Source organism: Lates calcarifer, linkage group LG15 (genome assembly GCF_001640805.2).
Source record: "Lates calcarifer isolate ASB-BC8 linkage group LG15, TLL_Latcal_v3, whole genome shotgun sequence".
In the NCBI taxonomy this organism is placed as follows: Eukaryota; Metazoa; Chordata; class Actinopteri; family Centropomidae; genus Lates; species Lates calcarifer.
This window is the reverse complement of record NC_066847.1, coordinates 18,928,742-18,956,228: the sequence shown is the minus strand read 5'-3', so window position 1 is coordinate 18,956,228 and position 27,487 is coordinate 18,928,742. Positions and strand designations below refer to the sequence as shown.

The following is a 27,487-nucleotide window of genomic DNA, read 5'->3' as shown; positions in this document are numbered from 1 at the left end:
TATGTTGTTGTTATGCTATACTAACCCCCACCCCACCCCCACCCCCTTCTCTCTCTCTCTCTCTCTGCGTGTTTGCAGACTCGCAGCAGTCAGGAAGTCCCAGTAACAATGAGCCAGGCAAGAACCCTCTTCCAGGTATGTACAGTACCAGTCATCCTCCCTCCTGTCATCGCTCTATTGTTCCTCTGCAGCTCGCCCACTGCACAGCAACCTATGTACAACATAACTTACCTAGTTTGCATAGTGTTGTTTTGATGTGAACTCTGTTACTCTTGCAAAATAGCAAAGCCCTTACTGTAAAAAAAAAAGAAAGCTGCAGCCGTAGTTTTTAACTTTGCATGGACTGAGGAGGAATAAAATTTGATCGGATCATTACATTTGAATTGTCATCATCCCAGTGGCAATGTCAAAGACAGTGTAAGAAAAGACACAGAGACAGTCCAGATCTGGAGTAAAAATTTTACAGCAGATTGCAACTTTGGCTGGGAATAAAGCACATCAAGGTGAGCCAATAAAGCCACGCTGTAGAGAATTTTTTTTGACAGTGCTGTTGTTCCCCTGGACTGACCTGCACTGTGTCGTCACAATGTTGGTATGAAAATAGTTTGATAAGTATAATTAGTTTTCTACCTCAAGAGCAGGTTCTGCCGATATGAGTGCCAAGGAAAACATGCTAGCGAGCCAATGACTCAGGTCTGGGAGGCCTTCAGCAGCGGCACAGTTCCCCGCAAAAGCCGTTGGCTCACTGGAGGCATTAGGCTTTGTAGGTGCCCGTCAAGCTGCCTATCTTTCTGGCATGGCGCGAGTGCCCTTGGCATCGCATCAAAGCCGAGCCGGAGTCATTTGGGTGTCAATAACTTGTCTGGCTGTTTTACTTGACTGACAGCCTCTCATTAGTACTGCTGAGTCCTGAGCAGGTCAAACAACGCAATAAATGCTTCAACACTGCAAGAAATATACGTTATAACTATCATTTGTTCAATCTAAAAATAGTTTTCTGAAAAGGGGGGGGGGGGGGGGATCTGCCTGTGCTGTAACAACCTCATCTCGCTTCCTAAGCGGTTCATGATTCCAAGCGAGTCAGTTTATTTACACTGGAAAGAGAGAAGCAGTCTCACGTTTCCAAAATAATCTTTAATATCAGTTCTCCAGTAAATGTCTCTTTAAGGTGGAAATTTCCTGCTATGATAATGTACCTTAGTATAATAGTGTCAATATTGACAGCTATTAGATTTTAGTTGTGTATTTAATCAACTAGGCAGCGCCTGTGGTTCAACACAGGCTCATTCATTGTGCTCACAGCAGCAGGAGTTTTAGTCTGACTCACAATCTGCGTGTCACCCCGTCCTCCTCGCATACCTGTCCTGCCTCTCTTTTTACTGTACTGCACGGAATGGTTTGGTGGCACTAACTGAAAAACAAACACAGTAATTAGTGTTTTTCATAATCATTTTCAAATGAATAATGAAACAGGAAAGGAAAGAAAAGGAAGATCAAATAAAGTTTTTGTTCTGCACCTTATGTTGCCTGCTAAATTTCATGTTATTTAAAAAAAAAAAAAGTTAAAAAAGAAAAAGATTGAAAGAGGACTAAAGATTAATGGGTTTTTTTTCTCAGTGTGCATTTAGCAATAGAAAATTAACAAAATGATCCATCCATGTCGAATCAACATTTGTGACATTACTTGATCTGAGGCATTAAAACCAATGTTATTGTTCATTTCACACCCAAAGAAATACATATAAAGGCAAATCCTGAACTCTAATTTCATTCTGCACACTTGAATTGTGGATCTAGTAAATTACAAGCATTTCAAATTTGTTTAACTAATGATCACGCTCATGATTATTGCATTTCTTTGACTCATTTTCTGTGTGTCCCTTTGTCTACAGTCTACTTGGAAGACAGCTTCATCAAATCAGGAGTCTTCAGTGTTGCAGAACTGGTGCGAGTGTCCAGGAGTGAGTACAGAGCTGTTTATATTCTTATTCATTTGCACCCTGCACACCCACACAGGTGTTCTCAGTTATCCTTGCAGTTATCAGTGATTAGCCCTGAGCTCAGGTTGAAGCTGGGGGTGGAGCTATGCTGGGAATCACATGAGGACACCAAAGTCCATGTACTTAGAAGACTGTTGCTTAGAAGGTGTAAGTTTACCTAATCTAACAGGTGCAACCGGGTTATGAGAGTCAGGGGGACGTCAATCAATTGCAGTCTGTACACGCCTGTACAGTCTGTACACATCTAATCAGGTGATACAACTCGAATTCACCTGTATGAATGTGCAGAGGGCTTAAATCTCTCCTCACTTTGCTTAAATGTAGACTTGTTGATGTATTTAGGTGAGAAAGGGAAAGAACTAGGATAAGATAAGATAATAGGTGGATTTACCTACAGATGTCACAAAAAATTCTCTATCTTACTGCTTTTCTGCAAATCCCAATCTCTGTTTTTACTGACATTTACCACACAGCTATAGTGTGGTAAATCCAGTTTGGCCAGTCTGCTTTGTAATAAGAAAATACTTGACTGCGCAGACATCTGCTTGAGCCTGAATTTATCTGTATGGACATGTCTGCTCTCCACAAAGCCGTTGACGGTTGTTCTTGCAGGAGTCCTCTTCCCTCTGATAGCTGGGGACACCCTGAGGCACCATTTAACTGTACTGCCTCTTAGCTGAGGCTGTAGCTTTGTTACATGCTTGTGATGCACAAAGAACAACCAAGAACCTGTGTTTAAAAGAAACAAACCTGTGGTGTGCTGTCAGTGTGTTCTTGTATGTACCAATCCGGTCCTATGGTTGTATTCAGGCTGGTTTTGAATCCCTTTTCAGTGCTGTTTAGGGCTTCAATGATTTGTCAGTTAATTGATTAGTTGAATGGATGGAAAAGTAATCTGCAAGATTTCATTCAATTTATGTCTTCTTTGTCATATATGACAGTAAATTGAAGACCTTTGGCTGTTGGTCGGAAAAAACAAGTAAATTAAAGACATAATCTTCTGCAGAATAAATATGTGAATAAGTAAATCACATTATCTTTGAATGTCTTGCTAAAATAAGTACTAAAAATGGAAAACTTTATGACTGTACACAAGTTTCTACAATTGAAATCCTCCAAACTGTCAAAGAAAAATCTCAATTTGTTTTGAACTTGCGCAGATCCTAATGTGTAGGCGTTGATATATATAATGGATTTGAAACTACAAATATTATTTAATGCTGACCTTGGTTTCTGTTTACCGACTGCATCTGATGTAGGACCAGCACATCGTGCTCTGAAAAGGCAGAACCTACTCGTTTCACTGCTCAGAGACTGAATATCCCTTTGAAAGACTGTGTTTTTGTTTAGTGCTTAATTTGCCCCCTGACCAGATGGCCGCTGCGCTGGCGTGTTTGCTCTCATGTGACCGAGCCCGGTTTCACTAAAGCCGACTGAAGTCAAGCTGGAATTTTAAAAAGGTCGACGGACGCACAGGAATTGTCACTCACTCAGCCGGTCACTCCCTGGGAAGATATCTAAGCAGCCGCTCATCCGTCATCGCGCTCCTCTCCCAACTCTCCAGGCTCTTGAGACATTCTTTGAAGTCCATCAAAGAGAGCTGCGGAGTTCAAGGCTGACTTCCAATGCAGCATTTCGACGAGGACACTCATTAATGCAACAGGAGCCTCGACTGCAAGAGTAAAAATATTTTGGCAACAGAAAATGTGGGCATGCACGGGCAACTGAAACTGTTGATCTAAATTTGTGCAACTACATTTTCTCTTATCTGCTTCTACAGTAAGATGAGGTAATCTGCTGGAGGAAGCATTGTGCAGATTGTATTTTTTGCAGCATCATTGTTTCATTCGCTGTGTATTTTAGCTTAAAAGTCAAAGCCCAGATTATTAAATGAGATGATTGGCAGAGTGGCCAAGTGGCATCACAAATATTGTGCTGAGCCAAGAAGAGAGAAAGAGAGATAGAGAGAAACCAACAGAGAGAGAGATGGTCGGGGGTATCCTCAGCCATGAATGAAAAAGCAAAACAATGGTCTTGTATTCGGCGTCCTCGGGCCGGATGCATTCCTCCACAGACAGCTCGGTATGGGTAGCAGCGGGTAGGGGCCTTTGCCAGGGCTACAGTGGGCTGCCAGGGCGGAGGCTGGCGGAGGGATCGTGCCAGTGGTGAACCTCAGACCACAACAGACGGCGCCACACACTCCATCCTCTCATCGACTCCAAACCAACCAACCGCTCGAGCTGCAGGCTGCCTCGCGGGCCACACACTGAAGAGAGAGAGAGAGAGAGAGAGAGGGAGACACACACAGAGAGAGATGAAGGGAGAGAGAGTGAGAATGGGTGGCAAACTCCTTTTGTTCTATAAACACTGGGCCGGCCTCCCGTGAAACAATATCCCTCATCTTGACCGCAGTGGGAAAAACAACACCTTTACCACTGTAAATCACTATATGAGGAAAGTGCTGAGTATAGTACCAGACCATAGAGAAGTGAAGAAGATGATGACTGTGAATTCATATTAAAGTTTACTTACGTTTCCTTGAGATGCTGAGCTCAGCTGACATTTGTTGCTGTCTTGCTTTTGGTGAATACACTGTTGTTTTACTGCTGTATATTTACTCTACATTCAGCTTGTCTTTTTAGTGCTATATAAATGAAATCAGACTCAATGATAATTCTAATAGTAATATGCAAAAAAATTACATTAATTCATTCTGGTGATAATGTTCTTCCCTGCAGCCACAGCCAAGTGACTTGTTAATCAGAGTGCTCAGCAGAAATGCCTGTGATGGTCAGACAGTTAATAGGGAGCGCTTAATTTGATACACAGTGCCTCTAAACACAAAGCATCAATAATAGTCAGTCAAGCTATTGTGCAATTAATTGTGCGTCTCTAGATGCAAGGTTAGGGGAAGACAGCTCTCAGTCTGACAACACTGCTGACACTGAAGTCCTCCTTTGCAGTGATTGCAGCATAACTGTTCGTCTTTGTTTTTCTCTGTGTCCTCTACAGTGCCCATCACCCACGGTGCAGCGGTAAACTTCTCCATGGCCGACATGCCCAGCCAACCCTACTACCACGACCTGAACTCCAGCGTGGGGCTGCATCGCTCGCTGTCCTCCCCTCCCGGCAGGTCAGTGGAAGTTACAGGAACAAAATAAGCTCTTTGGTCAGAGTTTGAAAAAAGGTCCCTCTGTTATAACATCATAGCACTGACATTGTTTCGTTTATGATGTTATTACTAACACAGAAATATCTCAGTGAGGTTCAGTCAAGGGCAGTGCATATTTATGATATCTTTTATATTTATAAGGAGCTGAAATTACAGTTACCCATTATATGGAATGTTAGCTTAAATTTTTTTAAAGGAACAGTTTGACATTTTGGATAACATGTTCATGTAATATAATGCAGTGAGTCAGACATGAAGATTTATTGATTGCCTGGCCCTCAACATGTACCTAGTGCCAGGAGGCAATTAGCATAGCTTAGCATAAAGACTGGAATCAAGAGGGTACAGCTAGCCTGGTTCAGTCCAACGGTTAAAACCCAAACATCCAAACAAAATTCAAAGACGGAGTCTGAGTCTAGTATCTCTCTATTAAGCCATAAACTTCTTCATGTCTGCAGCAAAAGGCCCAAAACTGTCAATATGGAGGAGAACATGGACACCAGCCCAACAGGACCTGACTTCTACTCATCACCCAGCTCACCGGCCAGCAGTCGGGCAAACTGGCACGACAGAGACGGAGGTGATTTTCCTGTTTTTATTTGACCATCTTTATTTACCTATGGGAGGTTTGTCAGGCATGGATGCTCTTTGTCAGTAACACCTTGCATTGCATTCATACAGTTACACAAACAACTTTGCGCAGCTCATTGTTGTACAAGAGTGTGCTGACAGGATTTCAGTGAAGGATAGGAGAGCTCCCATCCTCCTCACATGCAAATAGATTTGATCAAAGTAAACACTCTTTAACTCTGAGCTTTGTCATAAGGTACAGTATGTCATTGTCGCCAACCCTTTCACTGTGGACGAACTGCATCTGGTTTTATCTGCACACAAACCTGTTCAGCCCTCTTAAAATACATACCATGACAGAGATAGCCCCAGGCATATAAATGTTTACACCCATTTGAACTGCTGTTTGAATGTAAATCTCTATTCTCTCACACCTGTTGCTCATACAAAGGAAACACTGGATTCCACAATGCAGTGTCTGCTATGAGAACAAACTGTTCCAGCTGAAATTCACAACTTCGTATCCTAAAAATAATGACACTGGTTATTTTCATAACTGGTAAACTTAATAATATTACAATTACTGTCATACAAGTGTAGGTTGTGAGTTGTCAAATGTCAGGTGTATCATTTTCCTCATTCACAGACACCTGAAACATGTTATGAGTGGCTGCTATAGAGAAATTCCAGTTATAGAGCTATTAGACCTACAGGGCAAACGTGTCAGATGATCTCTCATCAGGAAATGAGGCTATACGTCTTGGCTGAACTTTAGAGAAATTCCCCAACGGCAGAGGTCTGATGATCATATGCCAAGTGTATTGTAAAGGACTAGCAGGAAAGGATTTAAAAAATAAAGCCCACCTAACAAGTTTGTTCATAGGGCTTATTGGATCTGAAAAAAGAAAAGGTAGAGATGCATGCATTAGAGAAACCGGCGTGCCGCCTCACATGCTTGTTTCTGTGTGCGAGGGAAAGCGAGATCCTCACGGGACAGCTTGCATGTCTCATTACGTTGTCTCCTGGTGCAGAGCAGAGCCCATCGCCCTTTTAATTAAGGCTTCACTGTCCCGTGTTTCCGGATCATTCTCATTCTCTGCTGACTTCTTTCCACACTCTGCCGCCCGCACTGCCTCTGGATTTAACCGACAGAGGTTAGCATAGGTGACATTTCGTCTGACTGCCACAGGCAAAATGATTGGAAGTGTCCCAACTTTTTCTCCTCAGCAGGGCATACTGTGGTTTTAGCTTTTGTTTGATCATTGTCTACCTCTTTTGCTGTATCTCTCGCCAGTCCTCCTTTTTTATTTTGGTATAATAAGTAGAAAGGCTGAAGCAGGAAAACACCAGATGATACACAAGAGGCACAGACTCTAGTGGGATTAACCACAGCCCAATGTGGGCACATGAAATTTCAGCATGTCCCATTGCACAAGGCCTGAGTATTGCTCTGCGTAAACTTAGACACTTGGGGCGAGGAGAAAGGGAAAGCAGTGGGTAGGAAACTCTCCAAAGACAGCCATTATTCTGTCAGGAGAGAATAAATGAGAAGTGGGGTGATATTAAACCCATATGAGGCCTCCCAAGTGCCAAACGGTCATTTCTCGCACATGGTTGTCATTCGACAAAACCTCACCATGTAGTGGAAGACATAGTTTCTCCCTTGTATTTTGCACTGGGAAAGTACTATACACTTTTTTGTGTGTGTGTGGGATCTTTTAATGTTTTGGTACACATTCACCCATTACATACAAAATAAATCAGTTACCGAAAGACAACTAATCTGATTTCAATGACAGAATACTTTTATTTAAACTAAAGTGTTTAATTTCTGGTAATTAATTGTCCAGTTTAATTTCCCGAGGCAGTCCAGTTGATTCTCTGAAGGATTTAATTAGCAGAAGAGAGGGAAAAGCCATATACCTCCACTGCAGAAAATATTTCCTACATTTACATGGAAACATTAAGCAGTGATATCAATCTTCTCAAAGGTATTTCTCCCTCTGACACAAAAATGAAAGCACTTAAGCCTGTATCCTCTTGCAACCTCAGACTGGGAAATCCCCCTGAATTCCAGCCACCTTTGTCGCTCTCTCTTCTGGTTATGAGTGATTCTTCCCGTCACTCGGGTGGATCTTCGCTTGTTGTGGGAAAACATAGGGAAGGACGGTTTATATTATAGAAAATACCTCAACAACTGGGTTTATATAGCTTATTTTGGGGGAAAGAGATGGATGATTTGAAAGTTATACACCCCAGGAATCTGTAACGGACCAGAAAAGCACTTGATGAATGTTCATAGAAGAAGCCGAAGCAGACATAGGCCATTGCCCCTCGCATCTATTTGTTATCACGTTCCCCTCAGACACTGTGTCTTACCATGGAAAATTGAAAACCGCACAGCCGTGACAGCAGAACATTGCTCATGACAGTGTAGAGCAGCAATAATGAGCAACTTGTAAGAGTTTTTGCACATATTCTTAGTTTATCGAACTGCACAAATTTCCTAAACAAATTTCATATCTTTTGCTGAGCCCTCAGGATTATTCATGGGGAATTACAGTAGCTTGTCAGACAGCGTGTAAGACCGAGGTGAGCAGATGTTACAGTGTAATATTCTATTTAAGATTACGTGAGGGTCTTGAAATTCTTAAATCCTCTTTGAGTGACCAACTGTACACCGTATAGTACTTAACAAGTGTGTGTCAGTTGGCTGGATTTAATTGTCTGCTCAGACATGACAAAAGCCAGATTTTCTCAGGACTTACATTCCTTGGGTATGTCCAGTGATTTGTAACAATTCCAGGGCTTATATGTGATTTTGAACCTTTGCAGTGTCTGTACATTTTTCATTGTCTACTGCATTTTGAAGACAAAATAGGTCCATTGATAATAATAATCCCATGCAGATCAAATTCCGCTCAGTTTCAGCCATAATTCATTTTTGGCACTTAATTCCTTTCATTCATGAGAAATAGAAGCATTAGTAGAAGCTGTAGGGAAATGTTGTGATTCATTTTCAGCAGCAAATCATAAAAGATATCTCTGCAATGTTTGTTTTCATGCATTAGTGAAGTCATTTGATTTCAGTTTCCTGTAGGAATCAGTTTGACGCGACACAGACGTTAGAACAAATTCCTCATGTTACTGTTTCTCCCATATAGTCCTGTGCAACTATGCCCAAAGAAATAATCAAATTATGAATATCTAATAAGGCATATGCACATTTTCTGTGTGTGTTTGCATCTATGTGTTTTTTCTACTAGCAGACATGTCCTCTCCTACCATGAAGAAGCCAGAGAAGCCGCTGTTCAGCCCCACCTCTCCGCAGGACTCCTCACCACGACTCAGCACTTTCCCTCAGCCTCATCACCCAGGCCTAACAGGTGTAGGACACAGTGGTGAGTTACCAGTGACCGCCGTCTCGCTCGATCTGAAGCTCTGATCGACTTTTTCCTCATAAACACAGTTGAAAAATCTATGTCGATACTTAATTTAGCCCCCTTAGATCAATGATGATCACTTTATCTTAACTCCCTCGCACACACACTCAATCTTTATCTTCTTCTCAACCCATCTGTCTGTCTCTCTCACAGTTATATCGACGAGGAGCCCCCCTCCACACTCGCCCCTGCAGTTCTCGGCCTCGGCTATCCTGCCCCCGGCGCCGTCGCCCTACTTCTCGCACACCACCATCCGCTACCCGCCCCACCTCAACCCTGCTGATCCCCTCAAGAGCTACGTGCCGTCATACGACCCGTCCAGCCCACAGAGCAGCCAGGTCAGTCTTCTCCCCCCCCCCCCCCCCCCCCCTCTTGTTCTTCTTTTCAGTCTTTGAAGAAGCTAGTTTGTAGGCCAGAAGTCTGAGGCTGGTTTGGCACGACTCTCATGGCCTCAAGGAGTTCTCTGTTATCTTTTTCGGCTTAACTTCCATCTGACCTCAAGAGATTAAAGATAAGATCAATTATAGCATGCATTTGTCATTATTTCATTACTGCCTCATTGGAGCATTTGCAAGTAGAGAAACATCATTCAGTTGTGGTTGTTTTTTTCTTTTATCCCAAACCTGCTCCTGGTCATTCTCTTTATTTATGGTGTGGGTTACAATGATATGTGAATTGTTTGATGATATCCTTGTAAAACTGCATTTTTTTCGGTGTCGTTTCATATTACAAATTAGACATTTAAAGCCCATTTAAAGGAACTCTTAAATGGACTCATACCCCTTGTTTTTAGCACTGGGCTGCCTGTCCTTCATGCAGGGATATATTATTTGTTAGAGGCAAACCTGTAATTACAATAGTTAGTGTAAAGAGTTAATTAATTAGAATAATTTATAGTGAATTAAATCACAGTAAAATTAAACCACTTTTCATTTTACAGGCAACCCCAGCCTGTACTTTGCAGGCCACTTCTTGTGTAGTGTATATATTTTCTTTTTGATATAATACTCATGGCAAAGGTTATAGTACATTCCCAGCCTTGTAGTTGTAATTGTGCTAAAAAAAACCCCAACAACCAGCTGACTTGAAAAAAAGTCAACCAAACTATTGCAATTGCGTGACATACAAAACTGTATCAAGACGCTGTAGTAAATCAAATAGCTTAGGGCTTTTATACATTCAGGGTACACACTGTGTCCAGTGTGTTGGAGAGAGAGAGCAGGCGTCTCTATAGATGAGAGAGCCGTGTGATATTTATGTGAGTTTTATATCCCCGCTGTTCTCACTGTAAACAAAGGCCTCGTAGACGGCTCCATCTCCAGAGCAGGGAGCGGGTTAGAGAGGGGGGGGGGGACGGGGGGGGGACGGAGAGACTGTTACTCTAGAGAAAAACCGCGGGGAATGATAAAGGTTGTAAATATTTGCCGTTGCCGGGGCCCGGCTCTTGTGCAGAATTAACTGGCCCTCTGCTGGGGTGCTGGAGAAAGGAGAGAGGGGGGTGGTTGTGGTGGGCCAGCGAGGTGGGGTCCGGTAGGGAAGAGAGAGCGCTAGAAGACCAGCTGGAGGAGGAGGGAGGACAGGGGGAGGGAGGGTGTGTGTGCGCGGAGGGGGTGGGGGGTGGTTGGGGGGTGCTCAACAAATAACACAGCGCTTATAATCCCATGGACGAGTGCCAGAATGTTTTTATGCTTGCTTTAACGCAGATTATATTACACTCTAATTAAACATTCTATTCACATCGGAGGGAACCCTGTGGACACAATTCTTTTCCAAAAAGGCCTGTTTGAGTTTTGAACTTGGGGCGGCCCTGAAATGAACGCCCCAGACAGTCTCCAGCCGTCTGAAAGAGTAGCTCCCACTAGCTTCCTTTATTTCTTTCTCCATATATATAGTCTCTCTGCCTCGCTCTCCATACCCGCACATTCACACCATTGTAACAGGTCACTCCGCAGCTCTCTCTGTCTTTTCACACCCGGGTCCTCCTAAATTTCATTTATGAGTGCCATTAAAATCATTGTTTAAAATCATGTAGGAAATCCATCGTGACTGACTGAGGATCTATTGTTGCTCGTGCCCCCCAGAGTTTTAGTAATAACTGTGACAACACAGCGACTGAAAGTACTAAAATCTTTTCTTCAGGCGGAGCATTAAGTGTAAGAGTGAGTGGGCTTTTGAGGGCAAATGGAGCAGTTAGGGGGGTGGGTGGGAGGACAGGAAGACGTAAGGGTGTGATTGGACATTCAGTTTGTTTTGTGCTAACCATTTTAGAAAAGTGTACTTTGTTACATGCTTGTATTGGTTTATTGAGCTCTGCCCAACTGCACATTTACAAGCGAGCAAGAGCTTGTAAACATAAGTCACTGGATACAGTTTGCCTGTCCTCTCGTAAGGTTAGAGGTTTGTTAGGAGACAAAACAAATGCAGCTTAGGAAAGCATGGTTATTTGTACTTTTTGGTTTAATTCAGCTTTCCTGTGTTATTTTTTCCAAGCATAACTTAATGGCAGGTATTGATGTTATTGACCATTACGACCATTGAAATTTACATTTGAGGGCTCTTTCCTGTACATAGTTTAGATTTTTTTTCACTTCTAGCAGACCGCACTACAACTGATTTAAAAGAGAGCCAAGGCATTGTTCTCGTCTTATAAAGCAAACCAAAAAAAAAAATAGCAGATAAACTCCAGAACTGGAGTAAAACACTCCACACATGTTTGGCATGAACATCCCTTAAATCTGGACAAAATAAGTTATTCTCTGAAATAAAATCCTTTGTGTTTCCTGCTTGTCTCTACCCCACCTGCAGCCTAATAGCAGTGGTCAGGTGGTAGGAAAAGTTCCAGGCCACTTCACCCCAGTCCTGGCTCCCTCCCCACACCACAGCGCTGTGAGACCCGTCTCACTCTCCATGCCCGACACCAAGCCCATCACCACATCCACAGAAGGTGAGTCTTAGTACTTAATGCTCACTACTGACGCCCACTACCAATCATTCACTTCTCCCAATCCACAAAACACCAAGCTTCCTGCAGCTCTACATCGTAGAACAAGTTGCAGTTGAAGACCAACTATTTAGTTTTTACATGAATTGTTTGTTTTGTCAGTGTGTGTGTTCCTGACTTTTTATGCTCTTACATGACAGATTAGTGTTGGCAGAATTTGTTGTAAGGCCACTAAGGTTCTGAACTTGCAATGAAAACAAGGAGGATAATGTTAAAAGAGTAATTTAATACAGATGTAAAAAGCAGTATTTCAGTGTTTCTGTGCCCTCACTGCTTGAAAGTCTCAAGTGTGGTGCTCTTAAGTTTTCACCAATGATAGCTGTAATTGGGTAAGTATACTCTGTAATCATATTCATCAGTACTTTGAGTACATATTTACAGCTATAGCATCTTTCAGCTTGTGTGATGATGCTCTCTAAGTGGGCCTAAAATAGAACCATGTTGGACTCCACATTAATATAGGTTGTTTGTAATGTTGATAAATGACTTTAAATTTAGAGTCCACTCACTGCAAATTCCTGAAATGCTAATTGTAATGCAAACTCCACTTTGTGTGTGTTTTTTTGTGATGGTGTGTTACCCAGGCTACTCAGCCCCTGGCACCCCGACGGCTAATCGTTTTGTAGGCCTGAGCCCTAGAGATCCCACCTTCCTCCACCAGCAACAGGTGAGCCCCCACCCCCACCACCCCCACCACTCAGCTCACTTGCTCCTCTTTCATTTTCTGTCACCCCATCTACCCCACACATCAGATGTGTGTCCCTGCCCTCTGCAAAAGCCAGTCACACTCTGAATTTGATTTGTAGGAACCATTAAACTGTCTTGTTAGATCTGAGCACTTCTAGATCAGATTAGAGTACTGGAAGGCTGAGGTCAAGTATAGTGCTGGCTGTTGGCATAAAGAATTAGAAACATAACAAGTTTTTTTTTTTTCCAGCCCTCTAAAGGGCTGACTCTTAACACAGCTAAAGATACCAAGTCTTACTGATTATCAAATGTTACTAACACTTCTGATTCAATTTTGAAAAAAGAACCTTAATGTTTAAAGTAGGTTATATCAGAAGAAATGCTCTGAAAATCCACATCCACTTCACACCAGTAGGGTAGTATTTGGTAGTATTAACCACATGCCAATAATACATGCATAAAATGAGGATAGATGTAAGATCTAAATGACTTGAATCGAGTTTAAATCCCACAGTCTAGCGTGGAAAAGGCATCTATTTCCTGAGGTCACTTTAAAGAAAGAAATGAAGGTGTCAGGAAACTCACTGTCATTGTGTGGCCACTACTCAGAAGATGGATGGGACATGTGGGTGTCTTTGAGAGTGTAATGTGCTCAGCTATATTTCCTTCACACATTACTTTAGAAACTCTCACACACACACACATACCACATTTAATATACACCCCCACATTTATGGTACACAAGCTGAATATTTAGCGCTGGCGTCACGCGGTTGCTCCAGCAGCGGTCCGAGGACAGATGTGGTGACCCTGTGTGTGTGTCTCTATGTGTGCGCGTGGGTGTGTTTGTGTGTGTCTGCGAGGTTAGGAGCGTTGCGGTGTTGTCGGACGGGAGAGAGCGCTCTCCCCCACCCCATCTTATTGAAAGCGCTGGTCTGAGGCCAAGGCTTTTCCAACCACAACTAATTGAATGCATCTGCACGCGGCTACATAATGATTGCTGGGTTTCTCCTCAGCTAGCCTTTTTTTTTTTTTTTTTTTAATGTTTAGTAAAAATGACAAAGCTGGCCTCTGTTTCCTCGCTCCTCTCCTCTCCTTTCTGTCTTTCTTTTTCTCTCTGCCTTTCATTTTCCCCATTTTCCTAAAATCAGAGCAAGCGAAAAAAAAGTGAATGTTTGTCAGCAGTCGTGGGATGCTTTTATTCCACTCAGGAGGAAAAGGAGGAGGAGAGGGAGGATTCACTTGGCTGATGTTGCACAGTTTGTCTTCCACATTTTCTAGTAGCCCTGCTACTTCTTTCAGTGGGGCACAAAGTGACTACACAAGACAGCGGCAGTCTGAGTGTAGCTGCATGACCCGCTGAATTTTGTCCAAAGCTTAGCCCCCAGAGGCTATAAGGACTTTTTGTTCCAGATTTTGAAGTGTAAATCAGCCAGATATATAAATAGAAGAAAGAAAAACAGTATGATAATATAATAAAAAACAATGTACTGTTATTTTTTGTTTGATAAATTCTAATTATCTGAAATTGAATTATCCTAAAACATATTTTTGTTATCCTGTTGCACTGACAAAACATTAATTATTTTAGGCCAAGCAAAGACGAACACATCGGCTGAGATATCTTTGGACCAAGTCAGTTTGGAAAGAGTTTTATCAAAATGACAGCAGCTTAAAATGAGAAATTGAAAATGAAAGATTTGTAAGTACAACAGTGACACCTTTCTAGAAGGTTATTACATGTTATATCCAGATGAATAAATGCTGCTGTCGGCTTAAGGAACTCGAAACAATCTCCACGTTGATTCATCATACTTCTGCATGTCTCAGTTGTTTTTGTTTTCTGTGGTATGATTTAACGGGCTGGGATCTGGCCTCGCGGAGCGGGACCAACACCGAGCCAAGTCCCTCAGGACTAAACACTTTCACTGAATACTCTGTCATTGTCCTCATCTGGCGTTGGGATGTTTATTATGTGGGATCCATGAGGCTTTACTGACACTTTTAGTTGTTTAGCTGCCGCCGTTTGTCGCCTGGCTGGGGGAGGAGAGAGACACATGTCACACACACACACACACACACACGTGCCTAGAGAGTTGTGTGAGATTTTCTAATGCTGAGGTTTTTAAAATGTGGTCGGCACTGAGGCTGGACCGTGGAGGTACGCTGTTCTTTGTCTGTCTGTCTGTGTGATGGATAAAGGCCATGACTTGCTCTGCATCTGTCTCTGCTGCTGTCAGAGCCCCCTTTGATTTCTTTTAAACAGAGAAAGAAAAGAGGAATAATTTTTTGGAAAACTTAAATACTGGAATCATTGTTTTACTAATACAGCATATGCATAGATCTCCTTGATTCTAGTTCAGACTGCTGCTGTAGTGTTAATTCTCAACTCTGATAGATAATTATGCTGTTTCTTCTATAAAATGGCTTAATGCCACCTGATAACTTGATAGTAAAGCTTAAAACAACCTACTTTTCAGAGCAGAGTCTATTTTAAGATGTGGCCCCACTAAAATAGAAGTCCCTGGACACACACGGACACACACACACACACACACATGCACAGTAGGCTTTCAGAAATGAAAAACACAAAACAAAACAACACCACCACACGCTCCCACACCTGCTCTACGATTCCCAGGCAGCGAATGTGTGAAAACCCTCCATTCATCTCTCGCCTTGGTTAACCCCTCGAGGGAATGCCACCATCTAGCATTCCGCAGGGAAAGATCCATGATCAGATGTCATTTGGTATTATCTAAGGAAGGATCCTAATCCACAATCTGCCCGCATCTGTTTGCTAACGTTCCCCGGCTCCGTCCCCCTTTTCTCCGCTGCCTGTGCCACTCTGATGTGCCGGGTGCCAGCGGACAGATGGCGAGCCCCTCGAGGAGCGGTGGCACCGAGCGTCTGGCCCAGCCCGCACATTCTCTCCAAGCTTTTGTCAGGCTGGAGATTGCGGGAGCGGCACGGGGGTTTAATCTCCCACCCTTCGATAAAAACAGAGAAAACACACTGGATGGATCAAGATGCATTGCTTCTCATTCAGTTTTGTTCAGCAGCTATTCAAAGCAGTTGATCAAATAACACTAATATATTTAATTGTAACATTATGGAGGGTTATTGCATCATTGAAAAGCATATGAGATTTATTTGCTGTGGCTGAAATTCTGTTTCTTGCCACTTCTTCACATTTGTTCCAAAAAAAAATCAAGGAGCATAACAAAAACACATCACTGAATTTAAATATGGCTTAAGTAGGAAACCATCATCATCTCTTGATGTGTTCATCCAGGTGCTCGGAGGAAAAACATTTCTTGACCGCTGCAAATGGCTTTGAATATTCAGCGTATGCGTATATCTGATTAAATCCCTCTTAAGAGCCTCTGCAAAACGTCTGCCACTGCACGCAGAGTGCTAACAGTGCAGTTTTATCCTGATGCATTACTAAATGAATGTGTTGACCACAGGGCAAGGTTAGGTTGGTATTGGCAGAGATAGCTCTCAGCTGGATTGCCGACACGTGTGCTCGCATAATGCATGCAAAGGAGACACCGTTTGTGTGTGGCTTTTTTGTTGCAGTAATTTGTAATCTGTATGTAAGGTTGGCATGTCTTAAGAGAGGGGGGAAAAGGGTTTGTGTGCACATGCATGTGTGTATGTGTGTGTGTGTGTGTGTGTGTGGGTGTGGGTGTGTATGTGTGTGTGTGCTGTTTAACTTCATTGTAATTTTGACCCCTAATCAATAAAAACAGTTAGCTAATGAAAAAAAGTCTGCATGCTTGAGGGCATGCGTACTCCGTCCTGAATCTGAAAGTGCACTTACAGTGAAGCAGTGATTATCGACAGGGTACATGCATCCAGTGGATTGCATGGCTTCATTGGCTAACCAGCAACAAAAGCAGTAATCACTCACAGATGAACTACCTATATGATGCCACTCATATTTTGTAACTAACTAACTCCGTTTTTTTTTTTGTTTTTTTTTTTACTTCCAGGTTAGCTGTTACCACTAACTGTGACTGCATGTTTTTGCTTTATGTCTGTTTTAGCCATAGTTCTGATTTAACTGTTATCTACCCAACAAATAATGAATACACTGATTCCATTCACTATTTTCATATTGTCAGTAAGTTAGGACTCATTTTGGAGTCATTTTTATTTGTGCTGCTCTTGCTCTAGGCTCTTCTGCATGTATTTGTGTATACAGTGTTGAGTTGTAGTGTCATCTGAAGTGGAAGTTGTCTTGGCCCAGTGATCTGACTGCTAGGTTTCAATTGACAGCTGAGGAAGTGTGACTGGAGCGTGACTCAAAACGGCAGGCATTATGGCCCCAGTGCCACTGACGACACTTTGGGGATTACTTGGCAAAGGTAACCTTTTCATTCTTTCATGCCGTCTCTTTGTCTCTCTTACACCACATGTACACACACGCACACTCAAAATAGAAATGCCATATAATGTATAATCTTGATTGTCACATATTTTACATATAAAGTCACATATAAATGTAATATCTGGTCAGTAGCTGTGACTGTTATCACTGTAGTGGGATAGTCTGTCATACAAGTTAACCTTTTGAGCTTTTGAGAAGAGGCTGTTTCTTTGGTAAAAGTAGCATACATTTCCTTGTGTCTCTCTGGTGTTTTCCCTCCTTTCTGTTCCCTCATTTCTTTTCCCCTTTGTAATTGTTTTCCACCTTTTCTAGTCATTTTGGTAGTTCTTACTTTGGTAGACTTCGTAAGAAAGCGTGAGATTTGGTTGAATGTATTTTTCTGTTAAATAGCAGTTAGACTGAATCCTACCTTTCAGAAAGTCGTTAACATTTCTAGGCATATCTGGTGAAAGCAGCAAATATCAGGACTTTATTTCAGTCAAATTTGTCATGATTGTATTCCACTGCTGTTATTCTTCACCATAAGATGACAAATGTTGCAAAATGATTCAGCGTTGGAAACATAACTTTCCTCATGGATTCACACCCAACAAAAACACAGTATTCGTATTTCATAACACAAACTTCCATGAAGCTAATTAGAAGAAATGAAGTCAAACCGTGTAGAATGAAAGTCATTTCAGGTCAGATTCGTAGCCATTGACTTCCCGTATTTGAACAAGCTTAGCTTTGTTTGATTTTATGCTGAAGTCATGCTTTACTCTCTTTAACTTAAGGTTACAGAGTGCCCCCCCCCTTTCATCTCCCCCTGCCTCCACACTGTATCTCCCCCTCTCTGGGGGAAAAAACCTGAACCATTTCACCACGGAGCAAGCTGAGCTAAGCCTTTTCCTGTTACGTCTCCCTTTTTCCCTTTTCCCTGGAAGTGTAGGGCATCTGTGTGTGTGTGTGTATGTGTGTGTGTGCACATGTATGTGTGTGTGTACAGCTCATTTTGCACCCGCTGAAGTTACAGCCTTTTTTACAAACACACATGCACACAGCAGAACCCCCTTCAACAGGCCTCCTAATAGGCCAGTGGAGGTAGCAGAGAAAAATGTCCCCTGCAGCAGCCCGAAGTCTCTTGTTCCACTCACACAGCAGCTAACTCCTCCACTTTTCTCCATGTGAGTGTACAGTAATGAGCGCAGATAAAATAGACCCCAACTGAATTTAGTTTATTTTGTTACAAGGATGGGACGGTAATTCTATTATATTTTTTCCTCTTTGATGGATTATACACGCAAAACCGTTCAACATATAGATGAAATCAGTCAGATTTCTCTTTTATCTCGCTTGCCCTTTAAACGGAGCGCTCCACTATGCCTCTTCAGTACTAGCCCCAAATTAAAACGCTGCCAGACTCGCATGTTGCCATTGTGCAGGAAATGGGTCAGCAATCCATTAAGATGCCATTAGATAATCTAATTTAGGGAGCTAATCCTTAAACGAAGCACGCTGTATGCCCGGGCTGTGCTTGCAGGGAGTAGAATTAGTGAGGTTTGGGAGCTGGACAGGGTAAGGGGAGGCCATCTTGAAGGTTACCTAAGGAAATGCAGCAATGGAGGTCAGGCTTTAAGTCATGTCCAGAGCAGTTTCAAGTAGAAAACTTGTACAGAGTTAAAATATAGAGAAATAGAGGGATTTTAAAGCCTCACTAGCATATTGGCAACTCTAGATTATAGCGGGAGAGGGAGCTGTTTGACAAATTTGGACAACAATACCCAGAATTCCTGTAATAATGGCATCAGGCCCTGTATGTGTTTGCCTAAGACCAACTAATTTAAAAAGTACAAGGAGCTTAATATTTATCTTTGTTGAGTCTAACTTTCTTTAAAGGGGGCCCTCACTCACGTACAGTTTAAATTCAGGTAACTGCACATCTTAATTAGCAGTGATGGGATGATTTCAGTCCCCCCACTTTAGTATTCTGGTATTCTTTACATCAAACTCCAGCTGAGCGCAGCTTTATGTTATAGGATGCAGATATGGACAGACAGCCATCGATTTTAACAAGATTAAAACCGCTTTACTGCGCACAAAGGCCCGCGAGTCCACCTCTGTAGCTGTGTGGTCCCCCTAATGTAAGCCATTACCTGAGAGGAGTTTCATAAGGAAAGACAAACACGGAGCAGTGGAAGGAGGGAGGGAGTGATGAAGAAAGAAAGAAAGAAAGCGAACAGGAAAAAGAGAAAGCTGCAGCCCCTGGCCGCTCTGTGCGCTCTTTGTTCAAGCAAGGTAGGAAAAACTTAATCCCCCATTTCCTGTCCGATGATTTTTGGCAGGGTGAAAGAGAGAAGGAGGGAGGGAAGAAAGCAAAGAGAGAGAGAGAGAGAGAGAGAGAGAGAGAGAGAGGATAGCATGAGGACGGATTGGACAGGAAAAAAAACTGCTGGAGAGGCTTAGCCTTGAGGTTGCTTTTAACTCTTTGCACACTGAAATCTAAAAGTTGAATAATGTTTGTTTTTATTTTGAATACATCTTCTCTTCTCTGTCTTTGTTTCTTTCACTCTTCATTAAAGAGTCTGCCTCTTTTAGGCTACGAGGTGAATTAAATTTGCACTTCCATTGTTTTAAGTAAAAGAGCGTTGACTAGTGATTTGTATAAAATTCAGACTGGTTGATGAGTTGCTTTCATGAACGCAGACATTGTTGTCTAATTGTGACGCTTCACAAAGAATTGAGCCTGTGTTCCACCTCAAACCAGCATCTCCAGACTTCAGCCTCGTCTGTGTTTTGTTCCTCTTAAAAACAACAACTTCTTGTCATTCATCTTCTCCCTCTTACACACTTTGCTCCTCATTTGTCCTCACTACCTTTGTCCCGCAGTCATCCCTCTTTGCCTGCTCTTCTTCGTCTGTCCGGGTTTTAACCGCTGCCAACGCCGCACTTTAGCACATCGTTAAACCAAAAAAAAAAAAAAAAAAGTTTGTTATTGGTGAACCAGGTAGCAAATGTGCGACGCAGGTATTCTCAGACTTAGCAGGGGAGATGTGAGAGGTGGGAGAGTGTTAGATGAGTGCACACTGGGGGCCTATGGGGTGGGGGATGGAGGAGGAACGTGGGGTGGGGGGGCTAATTATCTGACATCTACGTAGCGCAGCACCCCTCGGGAACAACATGCTGTTTGTTCCCACTCGCGTTTTCAGTTAGCACCGTTGCTCCCCAGGAACAATCACTGTGTTGTTTTGCCATTAGCGTGAGATGAATAGGGATGGGACAGCTTTGTGTAGGACCCCCCCCCCTTCCAACTTTTTACCCACAACCCACCCTCCTCCACTACCACCACCAGTCACACTCTTCCCCTCATGCTTTTCTATACTGCCATCAATGCAGAGAAGAGAGCCTGCGTCACGGCCCTCTCACATGATGTCCTTCACTGGGAATCAAGTGGAATCACCTCAGCTTAGATTAACGAGCTAGTGCTGCCGTTTTCCTTTTCTGTTTACCCCTCTCTGTTTGAACAAAACAAAAATAAGACCTTGAACTTTGATGACAGTCAGCAGAGCAGTGATGCTGGTCATTAGTGTTCAGTGTTCAGGATAATTGAAAGAAAGAATCTGATTGTGACTGCATGCTGCACAAACAAGTTAATGGCATGTGACTAATCTCTCCGTCTCTCTGTGTCTTTCTCTCTCTCTCTCTCTCTCTCTCCACAGTCCTGGTACCTGGGCGAGCTTAGTTCCATTCCAAGTGTCGAACGGGACTCCGATTCTGCCAACAAATGTCCACCAGAACTACAGCATAAACATCATTGGTGAGCCCCTGGTCCCCGCTGAGACAGGGAACTGAACACACGGAGGCCGGATGACCCCCAGGGTGAATGGGTGGGTGTAGGGATGTTGGTGGTGCCGAGCTAGCACTACAGGTGTCCGCAGCCATGGATGAAACCAGCAAAAGCAGCACGAGCTGCGCAATCGTTCCCCCCACCACCTCACCTCACCACCCCTTCCCCGACCCCGATCTCACCCCACCCTCCCCCCTCCACATCACTCCCCAACTCCTGTCCCTCCCCACGATGGACCCTAGCCATGAAGTGAAGACGAGGGTTGGTTCAGAGGAAAGAAAAGAGAAAAGGCTTCAGGTCTGCTGTCTCCTCACCCAGCCCAGCCCACACATCCACCACCCACCAGTCAGTTGTTGTGTTTGCAGAACTTCTCAATCCATTCAAATACTGTGATGTATAGATGCCTTAATGTTTTATTGCATGACACTCTAGTCTCTTAGCGGCAATTCCTACTATTTTTCCATGTTGGAGGAAGATGTAAAATCTTGATTTACATACACACAGACACACACACACACACACATACATACATGTAGAGGTCTGCGTATCAACAACCTCTGCCTGGTGGATGGCTCAGAGACTCTAAGCTCTCCAACTCAGACCTCTTGAAAAGAGGCTGTCCCATGTCAAACGATTCACTGTGTACACCATAGGAACAAAAAATTGTGAATTCAGAGTGTTTCTTCTTCCGTTTGATTTCAGTTTACTGTGATATGACTCTTTGTTCAGAAAATGTGTTGACTTTGTTTTATTCTTTACTGCTACTTACTTCAAAAATTAATGTAAACACTTACAGTAAGAGTTGAGAACTCTTAATGCGGTTTTCAAAAAACACTAAATGTTAGGCTTGAGATTGGATCCCTCATTAAAGAATTTGCAACTCCTTTACAAAAGGATTTAAAAAGACAGAGAATAGGAAAATCTCGATAGAGGCAAGTGCAATTGAATTTTTGAAGGGAAGCTATCAGTCTGTCAGCCCTAAGACTCTAAAGGAAGGGGGATAAATATTAAATGGTTTTATGGGTAAAATGTTTAAGAAAACATTTGAATTTGATTTCAGTCTCATATCCGTCTCCTCACATGAGAAAAACATCAAGCGTGAAAGGCATTTGAAGGCAAGCTGTGCAGAGCTGAGCAAAACCAGCACTTCTTTTGAGCCCTTCCCATCATTATGGGACATTTTATTTTATTTATTTTGGGGGAAAAAAAAGACAAACATAAGTAAAGAAATATGACACACATAGTGTGTAGAAATTACATTTCATTTTTTAAAATGTTCACGATAAGATCAAGAACATATGCATTTGGCCATCAGCTTGTAAAGCTTATGTTTACAGGAAAAAAAAATAGAATGAAGTGTTAATTCATGAAAATGTACAATTCATACAAATGTACAGTAGGCTTATGTGTAAAGCTACACTTTGTGCAAGGTTAACTCTGCAGTGGAAGAGGTTGAAAACTGAAATTATGAATCCAGGTGGTGGCAGATCCCTGAAATCTAGAATTGTGCATGGCATGTTCACAGCCATTGCCTCTCCAGTCCAGACATATTTATAGGAAAATCTCTCCAATACTCTTAATTTGCACGATGACATATAGTCCACATTACGTGCCTTGCCTTTGAATATAGAGACATCACTACACTTGTTTTTGCTGCATTTATCATTATAGAAAAAAATTAACATTTTTATGATAAGAATTGTTTTGTACTCTGAATGAAATTGTTGATTTTTAACTTCATGTACTACTCTATCTCACAGTTACATTGCATATCAAGGCTGTGTATAGTTGCCGTTTTAAAGTTTGTAATCAACCAGCATTTTTTTTTTTTTTTTTTCAGTATTTTGGTGGTTTTTCAAATAACCTGTCATCTTTTATTTTCCTTATTTTTCAATGCTCATTTTGTTCATCTTCCAGTTACTATTGTGGAGGGTGGAATTCAGAATTATGAAAATTATGCAATACCAAGTTTTGCCTATGTAGGTAGTGCTTATAGATGCGTCAATTATTAGAGGCTAGTTTGGAGATAGACAATATTGTAATGCATTTATTTTGTTGATATCGTTGTTTGTCGTTGTTGTTGTTGATGATGTTGTTGTTGTTGTGGGTGTTTTCCTTTTTTATTGACCAAAGTGGGGACTGCTTTCTATGCAGTGTATGACAAGGTCTTTTTTTTTTTTTTTTTTTTTTTTTTTTTTTTTCCTTCTTTCTTTAGCTTATAGGCCTACCGAATGACGGTGAGACATGTTCCAGTGTATTTTGAATTCGGGAGTTTTAGGGGGGAGGGGCGGTATTTTTCTAGAAGTACTTATAAAAAAATGCACCCTTGGTCTTTCTACGGCTGCAAAGTCACTGATTGGTCTACTGTGACTCTTACTTTCAACTTTCCACTTGGGGTGCTAGCATGTGACCTTGAAGGAGCTCATTTTTTCACAGGAGAGACGGCTTGACTTGAGTATGACAATCATTTAAAAAAATCTTTTTGCGTAGAATCCCGGCCCGTTCGTAGTTCCCTTGAAGCCGCAACCGAGGGCGGATACCGTTGCATGTTTTTTGTTTTTTTTTTTTGTTTTTTTTTTCTCAAATCCTACGCCGTACTATTATAGACATCACTGAATGCAATTCCCAAGTAGATGCCTTAAACACATCAGTGAAGTGGCCTGTGACATGCGCAACAATCACACACCAACTAATGCTCGTGAGACCTGTCCAAATCAGTTCCAGACAGGCTCAAGCAAGCCTTTAGAAAGTATTTTATAAGTAGTAGATTTGTATAAATGTATATATGATATGCACATATGTCAACTCCTGAGATATTTCCCCAGCAGAGAGCCCCATAGAGTATGCTGAAGTAAATATTAGACCACACTTCATGTCCGGTGGTCCAGTAGAGGCTTAAATAGAATCCACTAGAAGAAAAAATATAGCACTTAAATAGCACATAGGCAATCGTCTTCTCCCACATACAGTGTTTTGACCCTAGTCTCAAACTAAATCTCTCAGGCGTATTACAGGGCATTATTTATATCAATCATTATCTTATCATTTTCAATGTAAAAAAAAAAGGAATTTTCTCACAGAGAGAGCAGCGCCTCCCATGCTGCTAGGACACCTTTTGCACTCTTTCCCCACAATCGTGAAAGAAACCGTTTCCCTCGGAGAGACGGTACTAGCAAGAGCTCTCTCTCCGACGCGAGCGGAGGGCTAAGAAGCAGAAAAACACTTTTGAAAAATAATCCTCAAGTCAAGCTCAATCTCTCCGTCTTCACCCAGATTTCTTATGCAGGAAAAAAAAACATTTTAAAGTCACCCCGTTCTATGTGCACTGTTCTGTCTTTTTTGTTGTTGATTTATTCTTTTGTTTTTTTGTTTTTATTTTAAAAGAAAATCTATAAGTGCTTTGCAGCCTTTGGCCATTGGAAACCCCACTGAAGTGCATTGTCCCCAAGTGTGTTTGTGAGTGGGCGTGTGTGTGTGTGTGTGAGAGAGAGAGAGAGAGATAAAAAATGTGTCAGGGTCACTGTGCTCTTGGTGTTTATTTGAATAGGAGACTGTACATAAAGGTAAATATCCTGATTGCGTCGATAGCAGTAGTCTGTGGGGTTGAACTCTGCTTTGGCAGCTTGAGTGTTCGTGTGCATGCATGCGCGCGCGCGTGTGTGTGTGTGTGTGTGTGTGTGTGAATTTGTGATTGAGTGCCTCTGACACTACACAATGAGAGAAGATGAGGGTCTTTCTATCAAAAAAAAAAAAAGCCTGCCATAGGACAGGAGTTTGTACACTGTAAACTTTGTCAAGAGTTCCTCTCTGAAGCCCTTATTTGTAAATCTTCACTTCTGGGGAAAATGAGTCAATTCCATTTTAGGAAAAACAAATTTAATTTGGGTTTTGTTTATTTGCTTCGGAAGCTGGATTTGAGTTAGAACTCTCCAGGTTTCCCCCGATTAGTAGAATCTAAAGTGTTTTCATCAGTTGTTGTATTCCTGTATGTAAAGTCAAAAAAGGGGAGAAATGTTCTATACAGATCCATAAATATAAAAACAACAACAATGAAGGCTTTTTATTATTAATATTATTATTTCTGAACATGGTTAGTGCTTAGATATTTCCATTTGGGAAACACTTCATGAATATTTGAATTGTTGTTCTTTCATTAGTGTGGCCATAGCGAGCGTGATGTGATTTACCTTTTTTTTTTTTTCCTTTTCTTTTGGAAATGGGTGTGAATTCTTGTCCAACAAGATCGTGGTGTGAGTGTGTTTCTTGTAGCAGCTGGGAGGTGATGTCACTTAACCAGTAGAATAGGCCCCAGATTGCACCTGACCTTAAACGAGAAGCAGGGTAAAATCTGCAGTGACAAAAAAAAAACAAAAAAAAAAACACGTCCTCAACGGATCTATCAGATCAGTTTTCTTTTTTGTTTGTTTCTTTGTTTCTTTTCAGAGGAAATGTTGCAAAGACGATTGGTGCTACATCTCGCCATATTTCTGATTCGGCCGGGCCAGTGTTGAGCCGTCTACTTTGTTCTTCTTGGACAATAACAAAATCTCTTTAAAGATCATTAAAAGAATCGAGGCACCACTCATTTTGCACTTTCCACTTGCTGTCTATGCCTGATGTAATGTAGGAAACCCTCAGTTCACACTACAAACAAACATTACTTTGCAGGTGCTTCAGAATAGGGTACTGTACCTTCCAGCTGATAACAGATAGTGTAATCAGTCGTGGTTACGCGTGTCTGTTGCTACGCAGGGTGTGAATGTAGCCTGTCGAAAAGCTCTTGAAACTTTATGAAATTTGAATCAGTATTCCACCCATCAGCAGCTTCAGGAGCCCCAGTTAAAGGCAGATTGTGACACTCACAACAACCTTATTTTTCAAAAGTATTATGTCATTGATGGCTACGAGAAACAGGACAACATTATGCAAGGAGGACCTGTGGCACTCATGCAATATGTGTGATTTTTTTTCCTTTTTTAACTGAATGTCACACATTCTGTAGAGACCGAGAGGGCGTACACGTGCAGACTTAAAGGAAAACATTAAAACTTTTTCATCCTACATGAGCAATACACACCTTCCATACTTTGGCTAGCTGCTAGTCACTTGGCATCAGGTTGTTATGAAACATGAAAACCAGCATTTTTACAGGATATAACATTCACCAAAAGAAGACAAAAAAGATAGCAATGCAGTGCCTGTTCAAGCTGTCCAAGTGTCTGTTGTATATAATTGTAAAATGTGATAGACTTACTTTCATATGTGACAAGAAAAAAAAACAGCATCACACAGAACAGAATGTGGCAGACTCATTGGGAAATATGCTTCTTTGGTGTTTTTGGAGTTTTTTTTTGGTGTGTGTGTGATTTATTAATTTTCTAATTACACAATGCCCACATCATGCTTGTTCAAAATTTGAGAGGAAAGGTTTATGGTTCATTCTTCTTCTTTTTCTTTACTTTTTTTTTTCCTGGGAGGGGGAGTGGTGAGGGAGGGAGGGAGAGGGGGGTCAGTGCTACATTAAGCGCAGTGAAAGGATGAAATAATGTCTTTTCTTAAAATTAGTCTCCAGTTTTCTCTGCAGGGCTGATTTTTTTTTTTCTTTTGGGTCTTGTGGCACTTTTACTTCCCTCTGCGCACACATTTCTACTTTATGAAACATGGTGGAATTAACTATATAACTAACAACAACAACAACACCAACAAAAACAATATGTAAACAGTCTCCAGTAGTGATCGTAGTTACACTGCAAGTGTGTGCAAAGGTCTATGTATGTATCTGAATGTACGTTTTAGAGGACTTTTGGAAACCTTTTTTTGTTTTTTATCTTTTCATTTACAGTTTAGGAGTCACAGGTGTCCATTGTGAACTGTATAGCGAAGGCCTTGATATCCCTTCTTTTATTGATTTTAGAAACGCCGAGCATTAGGCGATGCCTTCAAGCTGGTTACATTTGGTGCAGGGGCTAAAATTGCCACAAGATTAAAATCAGTGTAAATAAAGGCTCAACTTTTTGTGATTGTTACTGTTATATCCAGCCTATACTGCTAGCAGCTGTTTTTACTGCAGTCAATTACTGGAAGTGGATATATTTCCTATGCAAAACTGTTTAAACAATAAAATGAGCTATGCTACAAAAAGGACTTTTATGTTTATGACTCTTTCTTGTGTTGGTATTCCTGTTTATTTGCCTTTGAGTGATTGCAATATAAGACCTAAATATAAAAGTTCCTCATGTCAGCTCTACTTAATTGAGGCACAGGTAAACTGCCACATCTGACTGGGAGAGCAGGAGAGGGTCCTTCAGCTTTTCTTCAACCCAGAGTCTCCCCTTGAGAAAGATGGCTCTCAGTTTGATATGCTCACAGCCATGCAAATCGAGCATCATGTA

The 27,487-nt window shown here is 41.8% G+C and overlaps 1 protein-coding gene across 7 annotated transcripts in view; it reads left to right on the top strand.

Moving 5' to 3' along the window:
• Positions 1 to 27,239, top strand: part of LOC108893043 (nuclear factor 1 B-type) — a 66,701-nt gene extending 39,462 nt beyond the window's left edge. For 3 of the 7 annotated variants that reach the window (XM_018690849.2, XM_018690834.2, XM_018690856.2), the window contains exons 3-12: positions 79 to 135; positions 1,893 to 1,961; positions 5,013 to 5,133; positions 5,631 to 5,752; positions 9,009 to 9,143; positions 9,339 to 9,523; positions 11,991 to 12,129; positions 12,771 to 12,853; positions 17,158 to 17,246; positions 20,968 to 27,239. In XM_018690849.2, coding sequence (XP_018546365.1) covers positions 79 to 135; positions 1,893 to 1,961; positions 5,013 to 5,133; positions 5,631 to 5,752; positions 9,009 to 9,143; positions 9,339 to 9,523; positions 11,991 to 12,129; positions 12,771 to 12,853; positions 17,158 to 17,246; positions 20,968 to 21,100 — 1,133 coding nt within the window. In that variant the 3' untranslated portion in view covers positions 21,101 to 27,239. The remainder of the gene's footprint in view (positions 1 to 78; positions 136 to 1,892; positions 1,962 to 5,012; positions 5,134 to 5,630; positions 5,753 to 9,008; positions 9,144 to 9,338; positions 9,524 to 11,990; positions 12,130 to 12,770; positions 12,854 to 17,157; positions 17,247 to 20,967) is intronic. The other 4 variants (XM_051075882.1, XM_018690843.2, XM_018690871.2 and 1 more) reach the window with 3 other exon arrangements.
• Positions 27,240 to 27,487: the final 248 nt, after the last annotated feature.